Source organism: Aulostomus chinensis, chromosome 6, assembly GCF_037954235.1.
Source record: "Aulostomus chinensis isolate RoL2024-O1b breed Wild chromosome 6, RoL_Achi_v1.0, whole genome shotgun sequence".
Taxonomy (NCBI): Eukaryota; Metazoa; Chordata; class Actinopteri; order Syngnathiformes; family Aulostomidae; genus Aulostomus; species Aulostomus chinensis.
The window spans coordinates 30977819-30999920 of NC_141325.1; the positions used below are offsets into that span (position 1 = coordinate 30977819).

The 22102-nt window shown below is 49.7% G+C and overlaps 3 protein-coding genes across 7 annotated transcripts in view; 2 read left to right on the forward strand and 1 right to left on the reverse strand.

Annotated features, from left to right (window-relative positions):
* On the forward strand, window positions 1-1866 carry c6h12orf43 (chromosome 6 C12orf43 homolog). Of its 4 annotated transcripts, none has more exons than XM_086207554.1 (6): window positions 1-127; window positions 343-466; window positions 848-952; window positions 1042-1101; window positions 1183-1270; window positions 1343-1866. In XM_086207554.1, exons 1-6 carry the CDS (start codon window positions 14-16, stop codon window positions 1569-1571), a joined length of 720 nt encoding a protein of 239 aa, XP_086063680.1. In that variant the 5' UTR covers window positions 1-13; the 3' UTR covers window positions 1572-1866. The 4 variants fall into 4 exon arrangements, with proteins under 4 accessions (XP_086063680.1, XP_086063681.1, XP_086063682.1 ...); XM_086207555.1 differs by having other exon boundaries at window positions 343-370; XM_086207556.1 differs by having other exon boundaries at window positions 13-127; window positions 343-370; window positions 1031-1101.
* hnf1a (HNF1 homeobox a) lies at window positions 1645-11400 on the reverse strand. The gene is made up of 10 exons (XM_086207551.1): window positions 10318-11400; window positions 8978-9177; window positions 8714-8894; window positions 7905-8107; window positions 7177-7319; window positions 6960-7101; window positions 6698-6886; window positions 6506-6621; window positions 6337-6421; window positions 1645-2200 (listed from the first exon to the last, which is right to left on the reverse strand). The coding sequence occupies exons 1-10, from the start codon at window positions 10614-10616 to the stop codon at window positions 2070-2072; spliced, it is 1689 nt and encodes a 562-aa protein (XP_086063677.1). The 5' UTR covers window positions 10617-11400; the 3' UTR covers window positions 1645-2069.
* Window positions 10129-22102, forward strand: part of msi1b (musashi RNA binding protein 1b) — a 21574-nt gene continuing 9600 nt past the window's right edge. For both annotated transcript variants that reach the window (XM_086207552.1, XM_086207553.1), the window contains exons 1-6: window positions 10129-13675; window positions 13901-13941; window positions 14274-14355; window positions 14473-14557; window positions 20251-20292; window positions 21828-21920. In XM_086207552.1, the coding sequence (XP_086063678.1) occupies window positions 13617-13675; window positions 13901-13941; window positions 14274-14355; window positions 14473-14557; window positions 20251-20292; window positions 21828-21920 (402 nt within the window). In that variant the 5' untranslated portion in view covers window positions 10129-13616. The remainder of the gene's footprint in view (window positions 13676-13900; window positions 13942-14273; window positions 14356-14472; window positions 14558-20250; window positions 20293-21827; window positions 21921-22102) is intronic.

Sequence of the window (22102 nt, forward strand, 5' to 3'; positions counted from 1 at the left end):
TACACCACCCAGAATGCTTAGCTCCCAACAGTCAACAGTAGCAGCACGTGGTCTGTCATGGCGGCTTCTAGCAGCAGCGACGAGGAGGAGCGGAGGAGATGTGAGGAGGCGGTGTGGGAGATGGAAGGCGGGTGTCTGTCTCGTGTTTGTTGTTGTAGTGAAGAGAAATGAGACGAAAATAATACCTGATACTGTAAATGTACTGCTGGTTCAGAAGTTCTGCAACCACTACTGCAGTACTGGTTGCAGAACTTCTACAAAGTTTTCTGCTCTCAGGGTGAATTTCAGTCGCTGGGTTCTACCAGGAGACGCTGATTTGCTCTGTCGGGTTTTTCACTCCAGATGCTGATAAAGGGAAACACTCCAAACGGTAAGAACCTTCATGGCTGCAGGTTCCTCAGGTTCTCTGCAGAGCCTCTTCTGTACCTGAAGCGAGCCAGTGGAACCACGCCCTTAGAACCTACGGGTAGGCACTCCTCACCTTCTGAAGATCAGACGCCGGAAGTGGAAACTGTGATGGCCTCACAGACAGCGGCTCTGATCTAAAACATGAATACACCTGCTTTCCTACTCTAGTAACACATCAACAAGTAGGAGTTATGGTTGGGATTATAATGAACTTCAAATGACTCAAAGTTCTGCAGCGACATCGAAACAGGAAGGAGTGGGAATGACAGGTCAGGTGATCCGGCGCCACGGCGTCTCACCATCGCCTCAGAGTTGACTTGTTATTTCTAGATGAGTAACGGCTGGAAGATTCATGGCTCACTACCATTTTTGTCTTAACGAGGCAGACATAATGAAGGAGAAAATGTCAGAAGCCTGAATGTGTTTTTGTCGTGTGCAGCGTCGCCGCCGCCGCCGCCAACCACGAGCGTGATGGTAACCAGCTGCAGGTCACACAGGGCTTTCAAACACACGTCGCCAAGAAGTTGGGACAATATCTGGACAGGTGATAGTTTGATTGATGCCCGTGAGGATGTTTTTGGATGAGAGACGTTTTCATCAGTGAAAGTGCTGCCACTGTCAGTCATATTTCAGAGGGTCGGACCGAGTCGTCGCGGCGTGTGAAGTCAGCGGACTGTCATGACCACGAAGGAGGTGATACTCCGCCCTTCCTGTGTTACCTGCTGCTTTGTCATAATGAAGAGTTTTATTTCAATTCAGCTTGTTTTCTTTCAGGATTCCGTCTGTTTTCCACCTCAGTCCCAGGACAAACAGCCGCGGCCCCCCCTCCCCCGGCTCGCCGTCGGCCCGTACCCAGCTCAAGGTTCCTTGTACTCCAGAGTGGCAGGTGAGCTGAAGTCGAGCGGTGACCCTAACCTGCTTGTCTTTGCTTCAGTGACAGCGACAGCGAGATGGAGTTGAGGCTGAAGGAGGCAGCGGTGTCCTTCAACGATCTCTTGCCCTCTTCATCACCACCCACTCCCCCCTCAGCTGAGCCCCCCACCTCAGAACCACAGAAGAAGAAGAAGAAGAAGAAGAAAAAGAAGGAGAAACTGGCAGAGCAAGAGCAGAACCAGCTTCTTCAGAAACAGAGTGACCGAGACGGGAGCCAGCAGGGCGACTGAACACAAGAAGGTCGAAGTCAAGTGGAAAAACAGAAGAAGCCTTGAACTGAGACTTGATGGACGCCTGCCCTGGAATCTGTATATTTTCAGTGTTTGAGATTCCACATGCAGTCACATGATGACAGTGTGTGAAATTATGAATCCAGTAAAAACCTCTTCGTACATCGTCTGTATTCACGAAACACTCTTGAGTAAAGTTCATAATTGTGTTTGAAAATGCAGGTGAGGGTTGCAGGTTGTAGTTGAACAAATATTTTTCTTAATTTTACAAAAAGGCTTCAATAAAAATACATTTGTGTCAATTTTTCTGATTCTCAGTTGTATCAAAAGCACAAATCTGCAGAACCGATCATTGTTCACAAGTCAGAGTTTTAGGAACTAGATCTTTACAGCGCGTGAGGTGCCAGGCAGCAGAGACGCAAGTCCCTCCTGGGCAGGACCTGGACCTGGACCTGGCTCCCGGGTCGAGCTGATGCTGAGGCCGTGTCTGGAGAACTTCTACTGAGCAGTGGAGACCATCTGTGCAGGGATGTAGTTGCTGATGTCTGTCGGCGAAGGCGAGAGGAGGTGAGTCGGGTGAGTGACGGTGCTTTGGGAGGCAGGATACAGCTCGGGGCTCTGGCTGGATGCTGTGGGAGAATCACATGGGCGGGGGGGGGGGGGGGGGTGTTAGATGCAGCAAGAAATAGGGATGTGGATCAGACTTTCCCAGTCCTGAGGCGGATACCAAGAACCAGTCCAGCACCAGTGTTTCACTGTGAACACTGGTGCTGGACTGGTTCTTGGTTTCCTCCTGTAGAACTCCAGCAGCTTCACGCTGATGTCACTAGTGGTCTCAACAACATTTACGTGGACCTCAGGTCTTCTGGATCCGGTCCAGACTATAATCAAGGTGATACTGAAACGTTCCTTCAAGCGTCTCACACGGGTCCAAGCATTTGATTCAACTTAGACTTCTGGGACGTCCGCAGACACTGCTAACAGCTATGGTGTCAGAGTCTGACTGGGAACACTGGAGCAGCAGCTGCTGGGATTCTCCAGTGTTCCTGTGTTGGTTGAGCTCCGATGAGCAGGGACGCCCTCCCGGCTCAGGGCCTCGGATTTGTTGTCACATTGCTGAATCCATGTGAGGCCCCGGGGGCCGGGACCCCAGACCAGATCAGGACCTAAAGGGGCAGATAGCAGTACTGCATCAGTACCAGGCAGATAGCAGTACTGCATCCGTACCGGCAGATAGCAGTACTTCATCAGTACTGGCAGATAGCACTCAGTGCAGGAGATAGCAGTACTGCATCCGTACCAGCAGATAGCAGTACTGCATCAGTACTGGCCGATAGCAATCAGTGCAGGAGATAGCAGTACTGCATCCGTTCCAGGCAGATAGCAATACTGCATCTGTACCAGCAGATAGCAGTACTGGCCGATAGCAGTCAGTGCAGGAGATAGCAGTACTGCATCAGTACCGGCAGATAGCAGTACTGCATCCGTACCGGCAGATAGCAGTACTGCATCAGTACCAGGCAGATAGCAGTACTGCATCCGTACCAGCAGATAGCAGTACTGGCCGATAGCAGTCAGTGCAGGAGATAGCAGTACTGCATCAGTACCGGCAGATAGCAGTACTGCATCCGTACCGGCAGATAGCAGTACTGCATCAGTACCAGGCAGATAGCAGTACTGCATCCGTACCAGCAGATAGCAGTACTGCATCAGTACTGGCCGATAGCAGTCAGTATCGGCGGATAGCAGTACTGCATCAGTACTGGCCGATAGCATCAGTGCAGGAGATAGCAGTACTGCATCCGTACCAGGCAGATAGCAGTACTGCATCCGTACCAGGCAGATAGCAGTACTGCATCCGTACCAGGCAGATAGCAGTACTGCATCCATACCAGCAGATAGCAGTACTGCATCAGTACTGCTATCTAGCGGTACTGCATCAGTACTGGCCGATAGCAGTCAGTGCAGGAGATAGCAGTACTGCATCAGTACCGGCAGATAGCAGTACTACATCAGTACTGGCCGATAGCAGTCAGTGCAGGAGATAGCAGTACTGCATCAGTACCAGGCAGATAGCAGTACTGCATCCATACCGGCGGATAGCAGTACTGCATCAGTACTGGCCGATAGCAGTCAGTGCAGGAGATACCAGTACTGCATCAGTATCAGGCAGATAGCAGTACTGCATCCGTACCAGCAGATAGCAGTACTGCATCAGTACTGGCCGATAGCATCAGTGCAGGAGATAGCAGTACTGCATCCGTACCAGGCAGATAGCAGTACTGCATCCGTACCAGCAGATAGCAGTACTGCATCAGTACTGGCCGTTAGGAGTCAGTGCAAGAGATAGCAGTACTGCATCAGTACCAGGCAGATAGCAGTACTGCATCAGTACCAGGCAGATAGCAGTACTGCATCAGTACTGGCAGATAGCAGTACTGCATCAGTACTGGCAGATAGCAGTCAGTGCAGGAGATAGCAGTACTGCATCAGTACTAGACAGATAGCAGTACTGCATCAGTACTGGCAGATAGCAGTCAGTGCAGGAGATAGCAGTACTGCATCAGTACCAGGCAGATAGCAGTACTGCATCAGTACTGGCCGATAGCATCAGTGCAGGAGATAGCAGTACTGCATCCGTACCAGGCAGATAGCAGTACTGCATCCGTACCAGCAGATAGCAGTACTGCATCAGTACTGGCCGTTAGGAGTCAGTGCAAGAGATAGCAGTACTGCATCAGTACCAGGCAGATAGCAGTACTGCATCAGTACCAGGCAGATAGCAGTACTGCATCAGTACTGGCAGATAGCAGTACTGCATCAGTACTGGCAGATAGCAGTCAGTGCAGGAGATAGCAGTACTGCATCAGTACTAGACAGATAGCAGTACTGCATCAGTACCAGGCAGATAGCAGTACTGCATCAGTACCAGCAGATAGCAGTACTGCATCAGTACCAGCAGATAGCAGTACTGCATCAGTACCAGGCAGATAGCAGTACTGCATCAGTAATGGCCGATAGCATGCTGTCCCAGCAGATAGCAGTACTGCATCAGTACCAGGCAGATAGCAGTACTGCATCAGTACCGGCAGATAGCAGTACTGCATCAGTACCAGGCAGATAGCAGTACTGCTTCATTACCAGCAGATAGCAGTACTGCATCAGTACCAGGCAGATAGCAGTACTGCATCAGTACCAGCAGATAGCAGTCCTGCATCAGTACTGGCCGATAGCAGTACTGCATCAGTACCGGCAGATAGCAGTACTGCATCAGTACTGGCCGATAGCAGTCAGTGTCGGCGGATAGCAGTACTGCATCAGTACTGGCCGATAGCAGTCAGTGCAGGAGATAGCAGTACTGCATCCGTACCAGCAGATAGCAGTACTGCATCAGTACTGGCCGTTAGGAGTCAGTGCAAGAGATAGCAGTACTGCATCAGTACCAGGCAGATATCAGTACTGCATCAGTACTGGCCGATAGCATCAGTGCAGGAGATCGCAGTACTGCATCCGTACCAGGCAGATAGCAGTACTGCATCCGTACCAGCAGATAGCAGTACTGCATCAGTACTGGCCGTTAGGAGTCAGTGCAAGAGATAGCAGTACTGCATCAGTACCAGGCAGATAGCAGTACTGCATCCGTACCGGCAGATAGCAGTACTGCATCAGTACTGGCAGATAGCAGTCAGTGCAGGAGATACCAGTACTGCATCAGTACCAGGCAGATAGCAGTACTGCATCAGTACCAGGCAGATAGCAGTACTGCATCAGTACCAGGCAGATAGCAGTATTGCATCAGTAATGGCCGATAGCATTCAGTACCAGCAGATAGCAGTACTGCATCAGTACCAGGCAGATAGCAGTACTGCATCAGTAATGGCCGATAGCAGTACTGCATCAGTACCGGCAGATAGCAGTCCTGCATCAGTACCAGGCAGATAGCAGTACTGCTTCATTACCAGCAGATAGCAGTCCTGCATCAGTATTGGCCGATAGCAGTACTGCATCAGTACTGGCAGATAGCAGTACTGCATCAGTACCAGGCAGATAGCAGTACTGCATCAGTACCGGCAGATAGCAGTCCTGCATCAGTACCAGCAGATAGCAGTACTGCTTCAGTACCAGCAGATAGCAGTACTGCATCAGTAATGGCCGATAGCATTCAGTACCAGCAGATAGCAGTACTGCATCAGTACCAGGCAGACAGCAGTACTGCATCAGTAATGGCCGATAGCATTCAGTGCAGGAGATAGCAGTACTGCATCAGTACCAGCAGATAGCAGTACTGCATCAGTACCAGCAGATAGCAGTACTGCTTCAGTACCAGCAGATAGAAGTACTGCATCAGTACCAGGCAGATAGCAGTACTGCTTCAGTACCAGCAGATAGCAGTCCTGCATCAGTACTGGCCGATAGCAGTACTGATGCAGGACAGGCCGATAGCAGTACTGCATCCTCAGTAAGAATACTGAGGTATCCTTGAATGAAAATCATGTTGGAGGATGAAGTACCGGTGTCTGGACGTTGTACAGGTCAACAACATACGTGTAGATCTGTTCCACGTGTGGCACTGGGAGGTCGCGTGAGAATCACTGTACTAGTACCATCCCTGAGGAAGTGCAGTATTGTTACTAAACCATCAGTCGTGCAGGTGCTGCGTCGGGCAGCTGGAGTCCAGCACTGCGGACACGTCAGATGCGTGAACTACTAGAGTTTAGACTCAAAGGTTTCCTTCTTTTGTACCAGGTTGTGTTGAGCTGTGTACCTGCGACAGGTGTGGGGGGCTGCAGGTGCAGAGAGTTTTCCTGGAGTGAGGGGTCCGTCTGCTCCTCTGGATCTGCAGAGAGAATCTACACAGAACACAAATCAAAGAGCTTCACGGGAAGTCTACCAAGACCAGCAGGTGACAGGTTGAGTGTGGGGGCGGGGCCCACCTGTCTGACGGAGGTGAGGCTGGTCAGTGTCCCCAGGCTGCTGCTGTCCGTGATGACCATGGCCTGGGACAGCAGACTGGGCGAAGGGTACTGGGGCGATTCAGACTTGTTGTACACTGTGAAGGAGAGCAGATGAATGAGCCGCCGCCATCTACATCATCAGTTCATGGTGTTTTCTAGCTGCAGCCTTACTGTGACATGGCAGCTGCGCCATGGTGGCCATGAAGGGACTGGCGCCCATGTGGCTCTGCAGCTGCTGGGCGAGGGGCTGCTGGGGGGAGGTGTGGAGCTGCTGTTGGAAAGAGATTGGCTGCAGAGTGGTGAACCCGCCCCCCACGTTGTTGAGGACAGGTATAGTCTGCGACTGCGTGGAGGCTAACCCTGCAGGTGAACAAAGTTTCTTTGTTATAAAAAGAAAGGAAGCAAGTTCAGAGTCTTGATGCCGAGTAGCTACCGATGAGAAGCGAGGACTCTCCCAGACTCATGACGCTGGGCAAGGAGGCCATGATGAGGCCCTGGGAGGATGCAGGGGAGGCAGACAGACTGTGTAGGGAGGTCAGGGTGCTGACTGGGGGCAGTGAGCCGCCGCTGGACACCTAGAACCAGAACATTGATGGCAGCAGGCAATGTGGGTCATCGTGGTAAAGTAAAAACGTCACGCATGTTCTCACCAGCTTGGGATGGTGGGTCTCCAGGAGTGTGTGGCTGGGCTCCAGCTGGACAGGACTGACCACCAGGCGCCCTGCTCTTTCCCCCCCACCCCCTCTGGCTGAGCTGAGGGGCTCACATGGGATCTGATGGCTGTATTTGACACCTGGAGGAGAACACACGTCACTGACTGGGTTCATGGTGTGAAGTTGCAGTCCACAACGCAGGCAGACGCTCAACTGGCTGCAGGATGTTCAGAGTTAGATGGTGGCAGGGTTGTTCAACATCAGTCCAATTGTAAGAAAAAATTGTGTAACACTGCCACTCAGTGTATTTTTCCTTTCAAGTACTCACTAATTGGAGTACTGAGCTGACCAGGATGCATTTGTGCCCTCCTGCATCACTTCTTGCTGACTCCCAAATGCAGAAGGAGTCAGTTACGTATATTAGCTGGAAGCTAATGAAGACTGCCGGCTAACAGCTGTATGCAGCTGCATCAGGAAGATGTGAATGACGCTGGGTGACCATGCTGAGATGTTTTTAGACAGTTCTTCTGTCAGCTGCTATTAGCATGATGTCTGTGGCTGCTGTCTCTACATTCTGGAGTCATGATGAAGTGATGAAGCAGAGAAACAAAAAACCCTTCTTCGTGAAGTTTCTCTTAACATAATACTCTCTCACTTTGTTTCATTCTTAGATTTTAGACTTTAACTGCTTCAAGTTTTCCTGAAGAAGGTTTAAAAGTTATTACTGAGCTCAGGACTTGATGGAAGGGGGGCACTGGAGGAAGAAACCGATTGGCTGGTGAACGGCGTGTCCAGGGCCAGTTTGTGACGGAAGGCCTCCTCTTTGCGGCGGTTTGCAAACCAGTTGTAGACCCGGACCTCAGTGACCAGATTGGACCCCAGGCCAGCGAGCTGGGAGGGAGACACCCCCCTCTGCAGACACTCCGCCCTGGAGAGGAAGAAGCATATTGATGACAGGTCCAGCACTGAGCTCATTGATCACCAGATCCTCCACCACCCTCTGAGCAGGTGATCAATCACCACAGTTACTGAGCAGTGTGGGGGCGGCAGGCCAGCAGCCACACAGGTGAACTCTTAAATACTGCCTCTTTATTGGCGAAGTTGCCCCGGGTCCCTGAGGGTCACTCAGGCCTGTGCAGACTGGTCTGTTCGCAGGATCAAAAGTTCTCCCTGGATTTTGGTGAAATCGGAAGCAGCTGCGGTCCAGGAACAACCTTAGAACAATCCATTAGATTTAAGAGTTGATCTGGATCTGGATCAATGTCCCCTCTCGTGACTTAGGGTATTCTAGATTCTGCAGTATATATGCTAAAGGATCTGTTTTTGTATTTTCTCAGTAACTTTCTTGCTGTTAAGGGTATCATCCTGCATGAATATTTTCTGTTTAAGATTGGAATGAAAAAGAAGCGTATGGTGATCATCAGTCTGTGACCTGTTGATGGGAGCGGAGGTTCTGTGTCTGTGTGTGTTTTCTTTATTTCTATATTCCCTAATTGTCCTGCCTGTAACCAAGCCATCCCTAACAGAACAGAACCTGTTACACTCGTCCACCAGCCCCTCCCTCTCCTCCTTGCTGGGGTTCTTTTGTCGTTCGTAGGCGTGGAAAAGGATCTGCAGAGATGCGGGACCCCACTTGAACCGGTTCCTCCGTCCTTTCCGGGTGTCCTCTCCTGGGTCCTCCACAGAGGCAATGCCATGCTTGGCATTGGTGAATTCTGGAGGGGAAAGGTTCCGTCACGTTCCACTCTCAGAGGCGTGGAGAACTTAGAACTGATAGTGGATCTACTGGAGTACTCACGTTGGCTGATCTCACACTGCTTCTTGACATACCAGCTGTACAGAGCAGCTCTCTTCTGGTTCTTCATGGGCGTCCCCTTGTTGAGGTGTTGGGACAGGTGGGACTGGTTGAGGCCTGTAGACTCCACCACCTCTCGCTGAGGGAGGTTGTGTTGCTGCATGTAGCTTTTCACCATTTTTGCAACATGCCAGGGGTCCTCCCTGTGAGACACACAGCCCAGCCAGCAGAGCTCACATGGTAAATGGACTCATTTCATGCGGCGCCTTTCTACCTTTTTGGCAGTCAAAGCCATTCCTCCGTTCTCACACACACACACACACACACACACACACACACACACACACGGATGGTGGAGCTGCCATGCAGGGCACCACCCTGCTCATCAGCAGCAATCAGGGGTTCAGTATCTTGCTCAAGGACACTTGGACATGGTCACCAGGGGAAGTGGGGATCGAACCAGCGACCCTTCAGATGCTAGACTGCCACTCTACCTCTGAGCCACGCCCCCTTGTCAGATGTCCATTTGAGCATAAAAAACTTGTGATGCAAATGTCTCCGTTCAGTTTTTAATGAGAATCGAACATCCGGGGCCAACAGGAGCCTGTCAGACTCCTAACAGACGCAAAGCTGCAGGCCTGGCGGAGGGAAGTGGGAGGTTTATTGACAGAGAGATAAGCGAAAGCACACCGGAGCAAAGTCCAACCCCCTCAGCTCAGTGGAGGGGAAGCAGGGACAAGATTTATGAAGTCTAATTTAATCCCGTAATGCTGTAAATTCAGGAATAAATGATGAAATCAACTTTCAAAAACACCGACTCCACCAGATTCAGTCAACATGCAGATACTCGGCTGAGTCATCAGAGAGTAAAACTGAATCGTGTGTTTTTGGAAGTCAAGAGTATTTTCTTTAACCTCAAATACAGTATTTGCTCCAAATGTTAGAAATCAGCGCCACATTCCATTTGAGGAGCTATCTCCTGTGTAAACAGTGGCTCCCGGAGCAGCCCTGCTCCATTAATCTTCACCTGTGCATGTAGCTTATTTATTAAGAAATGGCCAGAGAATAATGATGGGGTGGGTAATTAGTAACTAGCAAAGGAGGAACCCTCTTTAAATTCGCCTCAGAAGCCAGATTGCAGAGAGAGAGGCCGAGCGGGAGCAGGAGCGGGAGCAGGAGCCCAGCTCAGACTCGGGGAGTAGACAGGATGATGCTTCAGGCTCCTCAGGATGAGGGAGGTGAAAGCGAGGAGGAGGAATCAAAGCGGCCCTGAAGATGTCAGATTTCACTGAGTGGCAGTGTGAGAGGAGCAGCAGTTTAGGGGAGGTTCTGGATCTACTTACTGCAGGAGCTGGTCCACTTCAGCCTTCAGTTTGGCCGCCTCCTCTGGGGGAAGCTTCTCCATGTCTCGGAATATGGGCGGTGGGTAATCCATGTCTCCCTCCTCGGAGCTCTCCCCATCCCCTCTCTCTCCCCTCTCTGCGCCAGCATTCACCCTATCTCGCTCCAGCTCCCCCATGGCTTGGACCAGGACATCCCGGGACAGGCCAGACTCCAGCAGGGCCCAGATCAGCTGCTCCTGGAGGGCGGTGAGACGGCTGGGCCTGGCCATGCCTGCCCCTGCCCTCTCCTCTCCCTCCATTAGACGTACCTTCTACCGCCTTGTAAACAAACACTGCTCTCATGTGCAGTTCTGACCAGAGCCAGGCAGGCAGTGCCGGGCCTCAGTAGAACCCCTCGTCAGAGTCACAGGAACCTTTCATTTTCCTTCGGTTGAATTGCCTCCCGATGTGCCCTGAGCTGCCTGCTTTTTTCTCTCCACCTGCTGTTTTGCTTCCAAAGGTCAAATTTCTTGTTTTAACCTTCCTGTTCTTCACCCCCTCCTCCTTACATGTGCCTGGTGAACTTTGTCCCCTCTCCCTCGGTCCCCACTGGCGACCAAAGTGCAGTTTAAGAACAATAAATGAAAAGAGGGGATGTCGCAGTGGCCAGGAAGGCGGCCGAGACCAGCGAGCCCCGGACGCTCAGAGGACAGAGACGTGAGACGTTTGAGTGCTGAAGGTCTCGTGGTCCAGTCATATGTCACTTCTTCTTACCTTCAGTTGTGGTTGCTGTGCTCCAACATGTGAGCTGAAATGTCAACTTTAGGTCAAAGTTAAGAAGAAAGCATGGAGATACAGATGAACTGATCAAGCATGCGTAACCTGCCCTGCACGCCACTAGAGGGCGCTGCTGTGTCGTCATTACCTGTAAACTAAAGTTTCAGTCCATGAGCACTGGTTCCATCATTGCACTTGTTGACATGCGTTTGTATTCTTTTCAGCTGGTTTTTTTTTTGCCTTTTTGTATGACATGGAAAATGTTTGTATTTGTTTACTGCATATATGTGGGGGGGGGGCAGTCGTCAGGGGTTCAGCCCCCCACATGGACGCAGGATTGAACAAGCAGCCCTTTGATGACTAGACTCTACCTGAGTCACGCTGCTGCTGCTGTTAAAGTCTCAGAAAAACTGACATACAGCTTCTCCTTCTGCCCCCCCCCCCCATAAGCTGGAGAAGCAGAAAGGAACAAGAACAAACCTTTGACGGTTAATGGTTCTTTTCTCCCTCGTTCCATGTAAAAGCCAGACTTTCTCTGCCTGATCACCTGATACCATCTCAGGTTCAGCCTATCAGCACCTTTTTGTGCGGAGCTCCTGTTACCCACCCCACCCTCGGGAAGATGGCATTCTACTGTAGTTGGAAGGGTAACAGAGCTCCCTCTATCTCCCCGAGACATGCCACTGACCTGTAATTAAGTCCCATTGTGCTATTCAGAGGAAACTCCTCACCAAAGCGGACACAGGGCAGTGTGTGTGTGTGTGTGTGTGTGTGTGTGTGTGAGACTAATGCTCCACCACACAGGCTGGTTTATCAACAGACCACATGCAGCAGCAGCATTAGAACTCACGTTCTCCTGCTCCAGAGAACTCAAAGCTCTGTTGATTGGTAATGAGATACAGTCGTGCTGTCCATCTCTCATTAGCGAGCCTGTGTGTGTGTGTGTGTGTGTGTGTGTGTGTTCTCACCGCGAGTCCGTCTCTGCCTGCCCACCAGCCCACCACCACCATTCAACCCCATTGATCATGCATGCAGAAATTTAACACATCCCTTAATTCCTGTCCAAATAGCCCTGTCCCACTTCCAGGCCTTCCTCTGTTCATCTGCTGAGGGTAGAGCGTCTGCAGGCCGCGCCACTCAGCCTGCGATGGCTCAAACTCCAGCTGTTACAGCTGTGAGGGGACACACAACAACGTGCTAACAACAGTCCACTCAGACTTCTTCGCCCAAACTTTATATGTCTGTTCTGCGGCGGCGGCGGCAGCACAGGTCAAAGCTGTGGTTGTCCTGCCGCTGATGGCCCCTGACACCGGTTAGCAGTCACATGTTGAGTCAGTGTTGAGAAGATTAGCTGGATCTGGCTTTGGTTCTAATTAAATACTTAGAGCTCAGCAGTGAATGAGCACAGCACACAAACCTCCTGTTATACCACATTGCATCAGCGCTGATACCACAGACCTGCTGCTGAAACCCTCCACAGTAGTACGACTACACGGGGGGCAGCACACACGTCACCACCAGCATACTGCAGGTGACAGCAGTTGACTAGTTCCTCAGCCTGGTTGTGAGGTGGCTGGAGGAAAGTTTACATTCTCACATCGATGACACGCTCCAGAGTTTTTAGCTGCGACATTCAGAGCGCAGCGCGGCTCCAGGTGTGCTCGTCACGTGTGCTCGTCACGTGTGTCTGGACGTGTTTGCGCCTCACTGAAGCGGAGACGTTCAGGTGATAGCCGTCCCTCACATATTCACTGTAACTGAAAAGTTTGTTCCTTAACGTGGGCGGAAATGGAGTCAAATCCGTTGCAATGAGCAGAGTCTGACAGGAAGTTGCAGCATTTTAACCTTCAAAATAAAGTTCTAACAGTTCTTCCAGACAAAGGCATTTTAATCAGTGAGTAGTTTATTTCATTGAAATCATTTGGAACACAGTAATTCATCTTTTTCATGGAGGGCAACATTAATGAGCTGCTGAAGCTCGACTCACAAATCCCACAGTGACCAGGAGCAGAAGACAGTAACTTGTTTCTGTCGCCGTTACCCTGCTGATGATAATAAATCATGACATTCACGTGGAGGGGCGGAATGGGGGAGAAAGGGGAGTCTGGGCCACGCACCAAAGGACCCCCCACTGGGCTGTCGGCGGGAAACAGATCTTGTCTCCTGATTAAAAGCTTTAACTCCTTCATAACTGTTGTTCTGGGGGGGTTTTCTCTTTGTACGACGATCATTGATCATCCGGTATCAGACATTTTACATTTGAAAAGCTGCAGCGGAAACAGTGGCAGAGAGAGAGAGAGAGCGAGAGAGAGAGAGAGAGAGAGAGAGAGAGGGAGCGAGAGAGAGAGAGAGAGAGAGAGAGAGAGAGGGGAGGAGTCTGTCCCAGACTGTCAGACTGCATCTGGCCCGCTCCCCTCTCTGTCACCCCGGGCCAAACCCGCCCAGCTTCTCACTCATTCTCTCTGCTCGGCCCGGACACACACTCACACACACATACACACACACACACACACACACACACACAGAGTTCGCGAGGAGTCGGAATGGAGACGGAAGGGAGCCAGAGCAGCCTGTCCACCGCGGACTCCCCTCACGACCCCTGGTAAAAAGTTTTCCATCATCGCTTTCTTGGCACATACACACACACACACACACACACACACACACACACACACACACACACACACACACACACACAGAGCTTTCACGCACAGATGACACACCGAACCTTTAAAACTCCAGAAACAAGTGTGGGCCGCGCTGGTCCATCAGCAGGGTTCGGACGGGATGTGACTCTAAAGCTGTTCACGTGTCTTTGCCTCCACAGTAAGATGTTCATAGGTGGACTCAGCTGGCAAACGACTCAAGGTAACTTCCTGCTGGCACGCCTCCTCAGGTGGACAGACGCTGCACCTCTCAATGTCTGTGTTTGCTGACTTTGAATTTACTTGGTTTATTGGTTTTCTCTGGGTTTCTGATGAAGCTCCAGCATGAATGCAAGCATTCACAGCTCCTATTGGGTGAATGAGCGACTCTTAAACCTGCTGAAAATCAATTATTCAGCCTGTAACAGACTAAAAGTTGTGGCTGCAGCCTGTGTGTGTGATTTGAGGTTCAGGGAGTTGTAGTCACTGGTGCCTGGCGGACGGTGATGTGTGGTGACCAACTGCTCATGTGTCCCTCTCTGCTGGGTGTCCCAGAGGGGCTGAAGGAGTACTTCTGCAAGTACGGCGAGGTGAAGGAGTGTATGGTGATGCGAGATCCGGTTACCAAGCGCTCGAGGTGAGAGAGCTGAAAGTTCTGTGATTCTTCACTGCTGCTTCCATTACACGTCAACATGACTTTCTCTTGTCACCCCCCCCCCCACACACACACACACACACACTCACTCACCTACAGAGGGTTTGGATTCGTCACCTTTGTCGACCAGGCCGGTGTGGATAAAGTTTTGGCCCAAACGAGGCACGAGCTGGACTCCAAAACAGTGAGTTCTCTGTATTTACTTCCCACCGGCGGTTAATCCTGCTGCCCAGTTTGATGAGTGGATTTTCTAACAATCCGCTGGAACGTTGCAACATTCATGATGTTTACTGAGGTTTTGCTTACTGACGCCGCCGTGTTCGTTGCTGCCACACTTCAGACCTGGGAGAGCCCTTCTGCCTCGACCAGACACCCAAGAGATGTGTTGATTACCATAGAAACGAAACAACGAAAAGGAAAGTTGGTGCAGGACGATACGCCGACACTGCAGTACATCGTGATGTCCTCTCACGCCACAGTAGCTGGTGGCGGATATGTCATTGAGGCGTCTTTATAACTGGATTCCTCCGCTGCCATTTTGATGAGTCGTTTATTTTGTGTTAAAGATGCAGTGAAGGAATCATTTTGGTTTAAGGTCATCAGCTGCACTTGTGACGGTCGTTGACTCCAGATCACTAATGATGACAGCGGCGTGTTACGATACATCAGCGAACGTGGAATCGCTGTATCGGGATACAAGCAAGGCCAAATATGGCGGGACTGTTGATAATAGTACTGTGATAGCGTCGTTATCATGGCGTCGTATCGGGACGGTCTCTCCGGTTCCCGCCCCAAACAGATGCAACGGCGTGTTCTCGCTGCTCATCTTTGAATGAGGAAGAGTGAACTTTTTCTTCTGTCTGGCGTCGCAAAAAAAACCTCAGGGAAAAGTGCAGCCCAGCAAACACACTGAAGGTGAGAAGGTGGCAACAAACACAACGCAGAGATGACGCGGCTGCAGACTGCTGCTTGTGCGAACTTCAGATGTATCAACGGCCTGTGTGTGTGTGAGTGTGTGTGTGTGTGTGTGTGTGTGTGTGTGTGAGTGTGTGTGTGTGTGTGTGTGTGTGCGTGAGTGTGTGTGTGTGTGTGTGTGTGTGTGTGTGTGTCAGTAATGAATGTGGGCCGGTTTGGGAACAATGTGGCCCGTTGGTCGCCATAGGGACCAGGGCCCCGCCTCCCTCCTGGGTGGGAGTGGTGATGGCTGCGGGTTAGTCACTGTATTGAAATGAGGCGACTTCTTTTCCTCTTTGTGCGCTCTGAGCGTTGCGCCTCCTCAGCTCTTTGAGGTGGCGAGGAGGGAAAGAAAGGAGGGAATGTAAAAAGTTGTGAGAAAGTGAGAGCGATCAGGAAACGAGTTTGTGGCCGTGAAGTCAAACTGAAGTTTTTGTCTTCCCCCAGTGGCTCGATGCTCCGGTGTCACTTGCAGGCACGACAGCTATGACAAGCAGCGCCATCATAGTCGGACGCCACAAACTCGCCATGGGGTTTGTTTCCATAGTGACCCCCCCACCACCACCACACTTGAAGAATGGCTCTGTCACTAAAGAAAAGAGCAAGATAACAATGCGCATCATTTAGAGTCACGTCTTGGTTACCAAAAATCAAGATGAGCAGCGAGGTCATGGCGCTGGTCCTGCCGCCGCCCTCCTGACTCGCCGTTCGTACCACAGACGATAACGTCTTCTATCGTTTTCTCTCTTTCCTCGCGTTAACGCGCTGGACCGATGGGCCGGGGCCCTCGTGGTTTGGGTGTGTCGTGGTGCTGGGGGGGCTCAGCCTGGAGAGGGCTCGGTGAGCAGCCACAGGGGTGATGCTGAGTAGAGTCGGCCTTTTAGACTGCTCCCCCGCCTCCCCCACCTCTCTCTCCCATGCAGACAGGTTATCCTGTTATAGAGGGGAGAGAAAAGTTCTCCAGTGGCAACACAAAGAATGTGGCGTGCTGTGTGCGGCTGAATTGCTCCGGCACTGGAATTAACAGACCTTTGCACAGCAGAGAGGCTGAAGAGCAAATACCGAGCTGCAGAGGAATGCACCGGCTCTTATTGAGCTGAGGGACTGATCAGCCCGGTTCTGACCGCTAGTTTTACTATGATTTATGGAAGCGCTGCTCTGTTAGTCGCCCCTCTGGGCGTCTTCCCAGCTTCCTGCCATCCGTAAACTGGGTTAGGGTTAGTGGCGCCCGATGAAAACGGCACGTTTGCGGAACAAAGTTTCCAGTCACACAGCTCCGTTGCATCAGGGATGTTTGTGGTCCCGTTAACTGTTCCGCTGCCGACTTGGGTGCGAGGGGGAGGGGAGCAGGATAACCCACGTGTGATTAGTGTGGCTCTCTGAACTAATAGGATTGGAGTCAACAAGCTGGGGTTGCTCCTTCAGGGACGTCCAGAGCTGCCCAATCAGCACTGCCCTCCTCAGCGAGGCGGTGATGGGCAGCACGCTCGGCCAACTGTTGCGTAGTCGAGGGGGAGATGGTAAAAAGGGATTGGCCTGATTTCACAAAGCTTTCTTGGAATTGCGTCGTCCCTTCACCTTCATGGGGGTGCAGGGAGGTTACACCTGGGCCTAAACCAGGAGACAGCCTGACCAACAATTTGCCTGAAAAACACCAAATTGCTCAGATCAACCTGCTGGTTGTGTTGTTAACCGTTTCCTCCCCATGGATGTGCTGCTCTGTGTTTGATTCTGTTTGTTTGTGTGTGTGTCTGTTTGTTTTCGAATGTGCACAGGAGAGTTGGACATCAGGAGGGTTGGTGACCCGAGGTGACTATCAGACTAGTCTAGCCACTAGAGCAACTAAACAGTAGAGTCTGCATCTGATCCTCCAGTCTTAGCTAGAACTCTCACTCTGCTCTTTAGAGGAGAAAGAAGAACCCGCGGTGATGTCAAGTCGTACTCAAGTAGAAACGACGCTATTGTCTGGTAAACGCATGCGGTTTACCGTAGAGGCTCTAGCTCTGGATGTAGTTCAACTTTACCCTCTCATGGTTACAAACTAATCTTAGCGCTGTACTGTCTGACAGCGGTACAGTGTGGAGTAGTCTAGCTGTTCTCTAGCTTTGTTAGACCAGTATAGACTAATATAGAGGTCTCAAATTCCAGTTTTACAGCCTGTCTATAGTTGCATTCTCACGGCATGGTTCTCTCTCTAACCTTGGTGAAATTCAGTGGGCTCAGACACATTCGATATCTGCCAGCTCTGTTTTTCAACTGTAGTCTCAAGACCATTAAAGAAGTATGGGAAGCTAATCTGGTCCTTCTTCCTGGGTGTAAACGTAGCTGCAGAGCAGAGGACGGTGCCGACCACAGCTTATGGCTCCCAGGTTAATAGCGCACAGGAATACAGACGATCCCTGAGATGGCGCTCAGCTGAGGGAGGCAAAAACAAACAAACACAGACAAACAAAACGGATCTGCTGTCGGTGTGGTGTGATTGACAGCTCCCTGTCCTCCTGTCCTGTCGTCCTCCTCTCCTTCGTCGTCTCTCACTCTCTTTCTGACACACTTCCCCGGCTCCTCTCCGGCTCTCCTTGCTGAGGTGAGGTGTGTTTGTGATTGTGGTGCCGGTGTGAGATTCCAGGAGATCACATGTCACATGGTAGTGACGAGAGAGGCAGGGGTGCACGGGATGCTCCCTCGCACGCACCCACGCACGCCCTTGTACTTATATCTTTGTGAGGACTTCCATTGATGTAATGCATTCCCTAGCCCCTGACCCTAAACCTAACCATCTCAGCTGACTGCCTGACCTCTGACCCTTGACCCTAAACCTAACCAGAACCTGATTCTAACCCCGAACCTACGTAAAACCAAGTCTTGACCTTCAACCGGCCCTTTGAAGATGTGAGGACCGGATAAAATGTCCTCACTTTCCAAAAATGTCCTCATTCTGTTGGCTAAATATGTATTCTAGTCCTCACTATGTAGCAAGTACAAGAACACACACACACACACGCGTGCGCGGGCCTGTTCATCATTCACATACTGTGATGCAAACACAGCAAACTGAGTATGGAGGGTCACCCTCAGTTGTGACAGTTGAATCGGTTGTTGTCAATCACAGATTCACGCCCTCTCGTTCAGTGAGGGTGTGAATCTGCCCGGTTCCCTCAGTAATGCACCATCACTTTTATCAGCTGTGCAATGAAAAGGAATTAAAGCAGAAGGTTTTGCTAGCAGGCATCAGTTTGATTCGATCCGCCCGAATGGAACAAGGCCATAATTATTATTAATGACATCTGTGTTTACCCTCCAATGACATGTCAAGATGGCCGACCACCACTGAGTGGTCTGATCTGTCAGTCCGCAGACGTTTCTCAGTAGAAGTACGATCGCTCCAGGACGGCCAGCAGTCGAGCTTTGTGACATCGCTTCTCCCTGACATCGTTCTACTATCTGCTGCTAAATCCCGCCAAAATCCGCATGTTGCCATGGATACGCATCAGGGTCAGTTTTAAAATAGCGATAGCTTGGTGGAGGGATTTTTGAGGAATGTTGATTTAGTGGGAGTGGGGCCAGCAAAGTAGAAGGAGTTGCTAGCTACCTTTACTAGCTCATAGTTTAGCAATTCAAAGGAAGCTGGAGAAATGTAATAAAACATCCAAAATATAGTTGGAATGCCAGGAATAAGCTTTTTGATATGTAGCGATAGCCAGCTAAATTAGTTTAAATAAGAGGCTCTTCTCTTAACTTCTTAAGTATAGTTTTACATTTTGATGACAAATGCTGCATATTTGTATCCATGTCAAGAGTGAGATGAGAGAATAGCAATAGCACTTTTATGTCCTGGTTAATAATTAGCTAGAGCCCATAGCTAGCTAACCGCTAGCCACCACAGCTAACCAGGTCACAAAATCTGTCCACCAGCCCACTTTGAAAGTTCAGAATTGAATTTGTTGAAGCTTCTAGGAAGTAGCAGAACGTTTCTTGGACAGTTGCTTCAACTTTGGAGTCTGCGGATCCAATTTAGGGTTAGCATTTTGCAGATAGATCTAACTGATAATAATCATAATAATCATAATAATGCTGATGATGATTATTATCATCATCATCATCATCATCATTATTATTATCATGACGATGACGATAATAATAATAATAATAATAACAATGATAATAATAATGATGATGATAATGATAATAATAATGATGATTATTATCATCATCATCATCATCATCATCATTATTATTATCATGACGATGACGATAATAATAATAATAATAATAACAATGATAATAATAATGATGATTATTATCATCATTATTATTATCATTATCATCATCATCATCATGATAATAATAATGATGATGATGATGATGATAATAACTAATAATAATGATAAAGAACTGCTTACGTATGCCCTATAAGTGAAATCGTTGGATCTTTTATAGACAATATTCACTGTTTATAATGTCGTATAGACGTTCTTTGTCCTTGAAAACTGTACACAGTCACACGCCATGTTGTTACATTTGAGACACACGCGCGAGCGTGAATGGTGGTGTTGTGCGACGCAGGTCGACTGGTTGAAGCAGGTTACAAAGAGAGAGCGGGAATTTATTTTTGTGTTTATTTTTTATTCAGTGAGAGTTAGGAGACGTTTCGGACTTCCACATGGTGAGGCTCTGTTGTCCGGCACCAACGGTGATAGGCCTTCTAAAATGGCCGCCTCTGACATCATTGCTTGAACATCAATGCTTTGACTCTGGTGAGAAGATGGTGTGAGGCGAAGAGGAAGTTAACCGGATACATTACACCTTCTTTGAAAAGTTGTTGAAGAGTGAAATAATGTCAGCGCCGGCCGTGGAGAGGCGTTGGCCGCCGCTCCGTCTGTGTCACGACTAAAGAGATTTCTCTGTCTCTACTCTCTCCTCTAGATTGATCCTAAAGTTGCGTTCCCTCGCAGGGCTCAGCCCAAGGTGAGTCCAACCGTCTGCTGGTGTGCATCCTTCAGTGTGTTGCAGTCTATTATCTGGGCTAATGCCTCGTAATCAGATGAACATGAGCACTGCTTACGTCACTGAACTGTCATGTGATCGTGCACTAACAAAAACTTTTACAGCTTTGGAGACGCATGTTGTTGTGACTCCCACCTCCACCTTCCCGCCTCTCTATCATATTTCAGGTGTCGTCTCAGTGTCTCAGGGAGGTCTGAGCTCAGCCTCCAAACATTTGTCTGAGTGCAGCAGATTCATGAGCGTCCACTCCTCCTGCTCAGGTCCACCTGGGCTACAGCCCTCGCAGCAGGAGCGCGTAGAGACCCTGCAGACCATTTTCACCAAACTTGGTGGCGCAGCACATCCCAGCAAAGCCCCCCCATTTCATTTAGTGGCCCATCCATTTAACATAGTGAACAACTGCGCTGTTTGGTGGAGGACTGATATCCATCTATTACTGAGGTCGCAGCAGGCGGTGATGCGGCAGCGTATGAGGTGTTTCTCTTATTCAAAATATTAAATACAACTAGAGGCCCAAAAACCTTGAGGGGAAGGTTGGTTGAGTTGAACCCTGCGCCAGTCTCAACCAAGCCTCTGCATCACTGGATTTGTTTGCAGAGTTGTTTTGGTCCTAATTCTGTGTGTGAAAACCCGAGAAAACAGTTAAAACTCTAAACTTTGATTATTTTTTTAACCAATAGTTTGGGATTTTGGACTGTGATGGTTTTGGATGCCATCTTCCTGTAACAGAAATGAAAGTATCATCAATTTTGAGATAAGAAGACAGAAATGGTGTGAGCCGTAAACTTCACACGGGCCCCAGAATGAAGTAACTTGGGATTTTTTTAAATGTATCTTCAGTTCACGGTATTGAAATGTTGTCTTTGTTCATCATTTTCAAGTTTTAGCGTTCTCTCCAGTCACCTCTGCTGCTCGTCCTCCTTTTGTCTCACCGAGCAAATCTCATCACAAAGAGCAACATAAAACCCCACAAGGCAAAATAATTCCAGGTGATGTGTGGAGCTGCACACGGTGTCAGCGTCCTGCGCAGAAAATGGTGCATTTTATTGTAGAAAAGAAGAGTTCTGGCTGTAAAAGAGGTGGGAGAATAAAGAGAGCAGGAGGCAGCGTGAGGCGGTGAGCAGGTTAGAGCCTCTGAAGCCGAGTGACCAGCAGCAAACCGTACTGAGCCGGTTTAAAACAACTGCTGTGTGTGAATCAAAGCAGCAAAACTCTTCATTGCCTGCCGTTCTATTTTCTTAGATTTGCTTTCATTCGTACGACGAATGTTGCTGCACTCTGCTTTCTCTGAAACTGGACTGTGCAGGAGCTTCCATTTTTTTTCTACATCTGAAAATGTTTTGACTTTTTTTTCCTGGAAGTGAGCGACACCTGATGATTGTAACTGTGTGTCTTTCACGGGACAAGGGACTTTCAGAATCAAAGTTTGGCTAAAAAACGGCATCATATTTTTTGTGCTTGCAAATAAAAGATCAGTTCTGCTAAATTTCTTACAGTTGGTGACTCGAACCAAGAAGATCTTTGTGGGAGGCCTGTCGGTGAACACAACTATCGAGGATGTCAAGCAGTACTTCGACCAGTTCGGGAAGGTGAGCGATGTTCAAGAGAGAATAAACGCTGTGAAGGAGTAAAGATGAAGTGGTCAAAATGAGGATTACGTGCTGAGTTCTAGCAGCTCCACACGTTTGCCTCCGTGGCATCGGCACAGCAGCGAGTAGCTCGTCGTTCCACCGGGGAGAAAAAACGCTCGGAAGCGAAGGAGTTACTGCAA

Coding starts and splice junctions, on each gene's coding strand:
- c6h12orf43 (XM_086207554.1), top strand. CDS start 14: ATGCTTAGCTCCCAACAGTCAACAGTAGCAGCACGTGGTCTGTCATGG. Junction 467..847: donor CACGCCCTTAGAACCTACGG/GTAGGCACTCCT, acceptor TGTCGTGTGCAG/CGTCGCCGCCGCCGCCGCCA. Junction 953..1,041: donor TTGGGACAATATCTGGACAG/GTGATAGTTTGA, acceptor GTCATATTTCAG/AGGGTCGGACCGAGTCGTCG.
- hnf1a (XM_086207551.1), bottom strand. CDS start 10,616: ATGGAGGGAGAGGAGAGGGCAGGGGCAGGCATGGCCAGGCCCAGCCGT. Junction 9,178..10,317: donor GAAGTGGACCAGCTCCTGCA/GTAAGTAGATCC, acceptor TGTGTCTCACAG/GGAGGACCCCTGGCATGTTG. Junction 8,895..8,977: donor GCAGTGTGAGATCAGCCAAC/GTGAGTACTCCA, acceptor TTTCCCCTCCAG/AATTCACCAATGCCAAGCAT.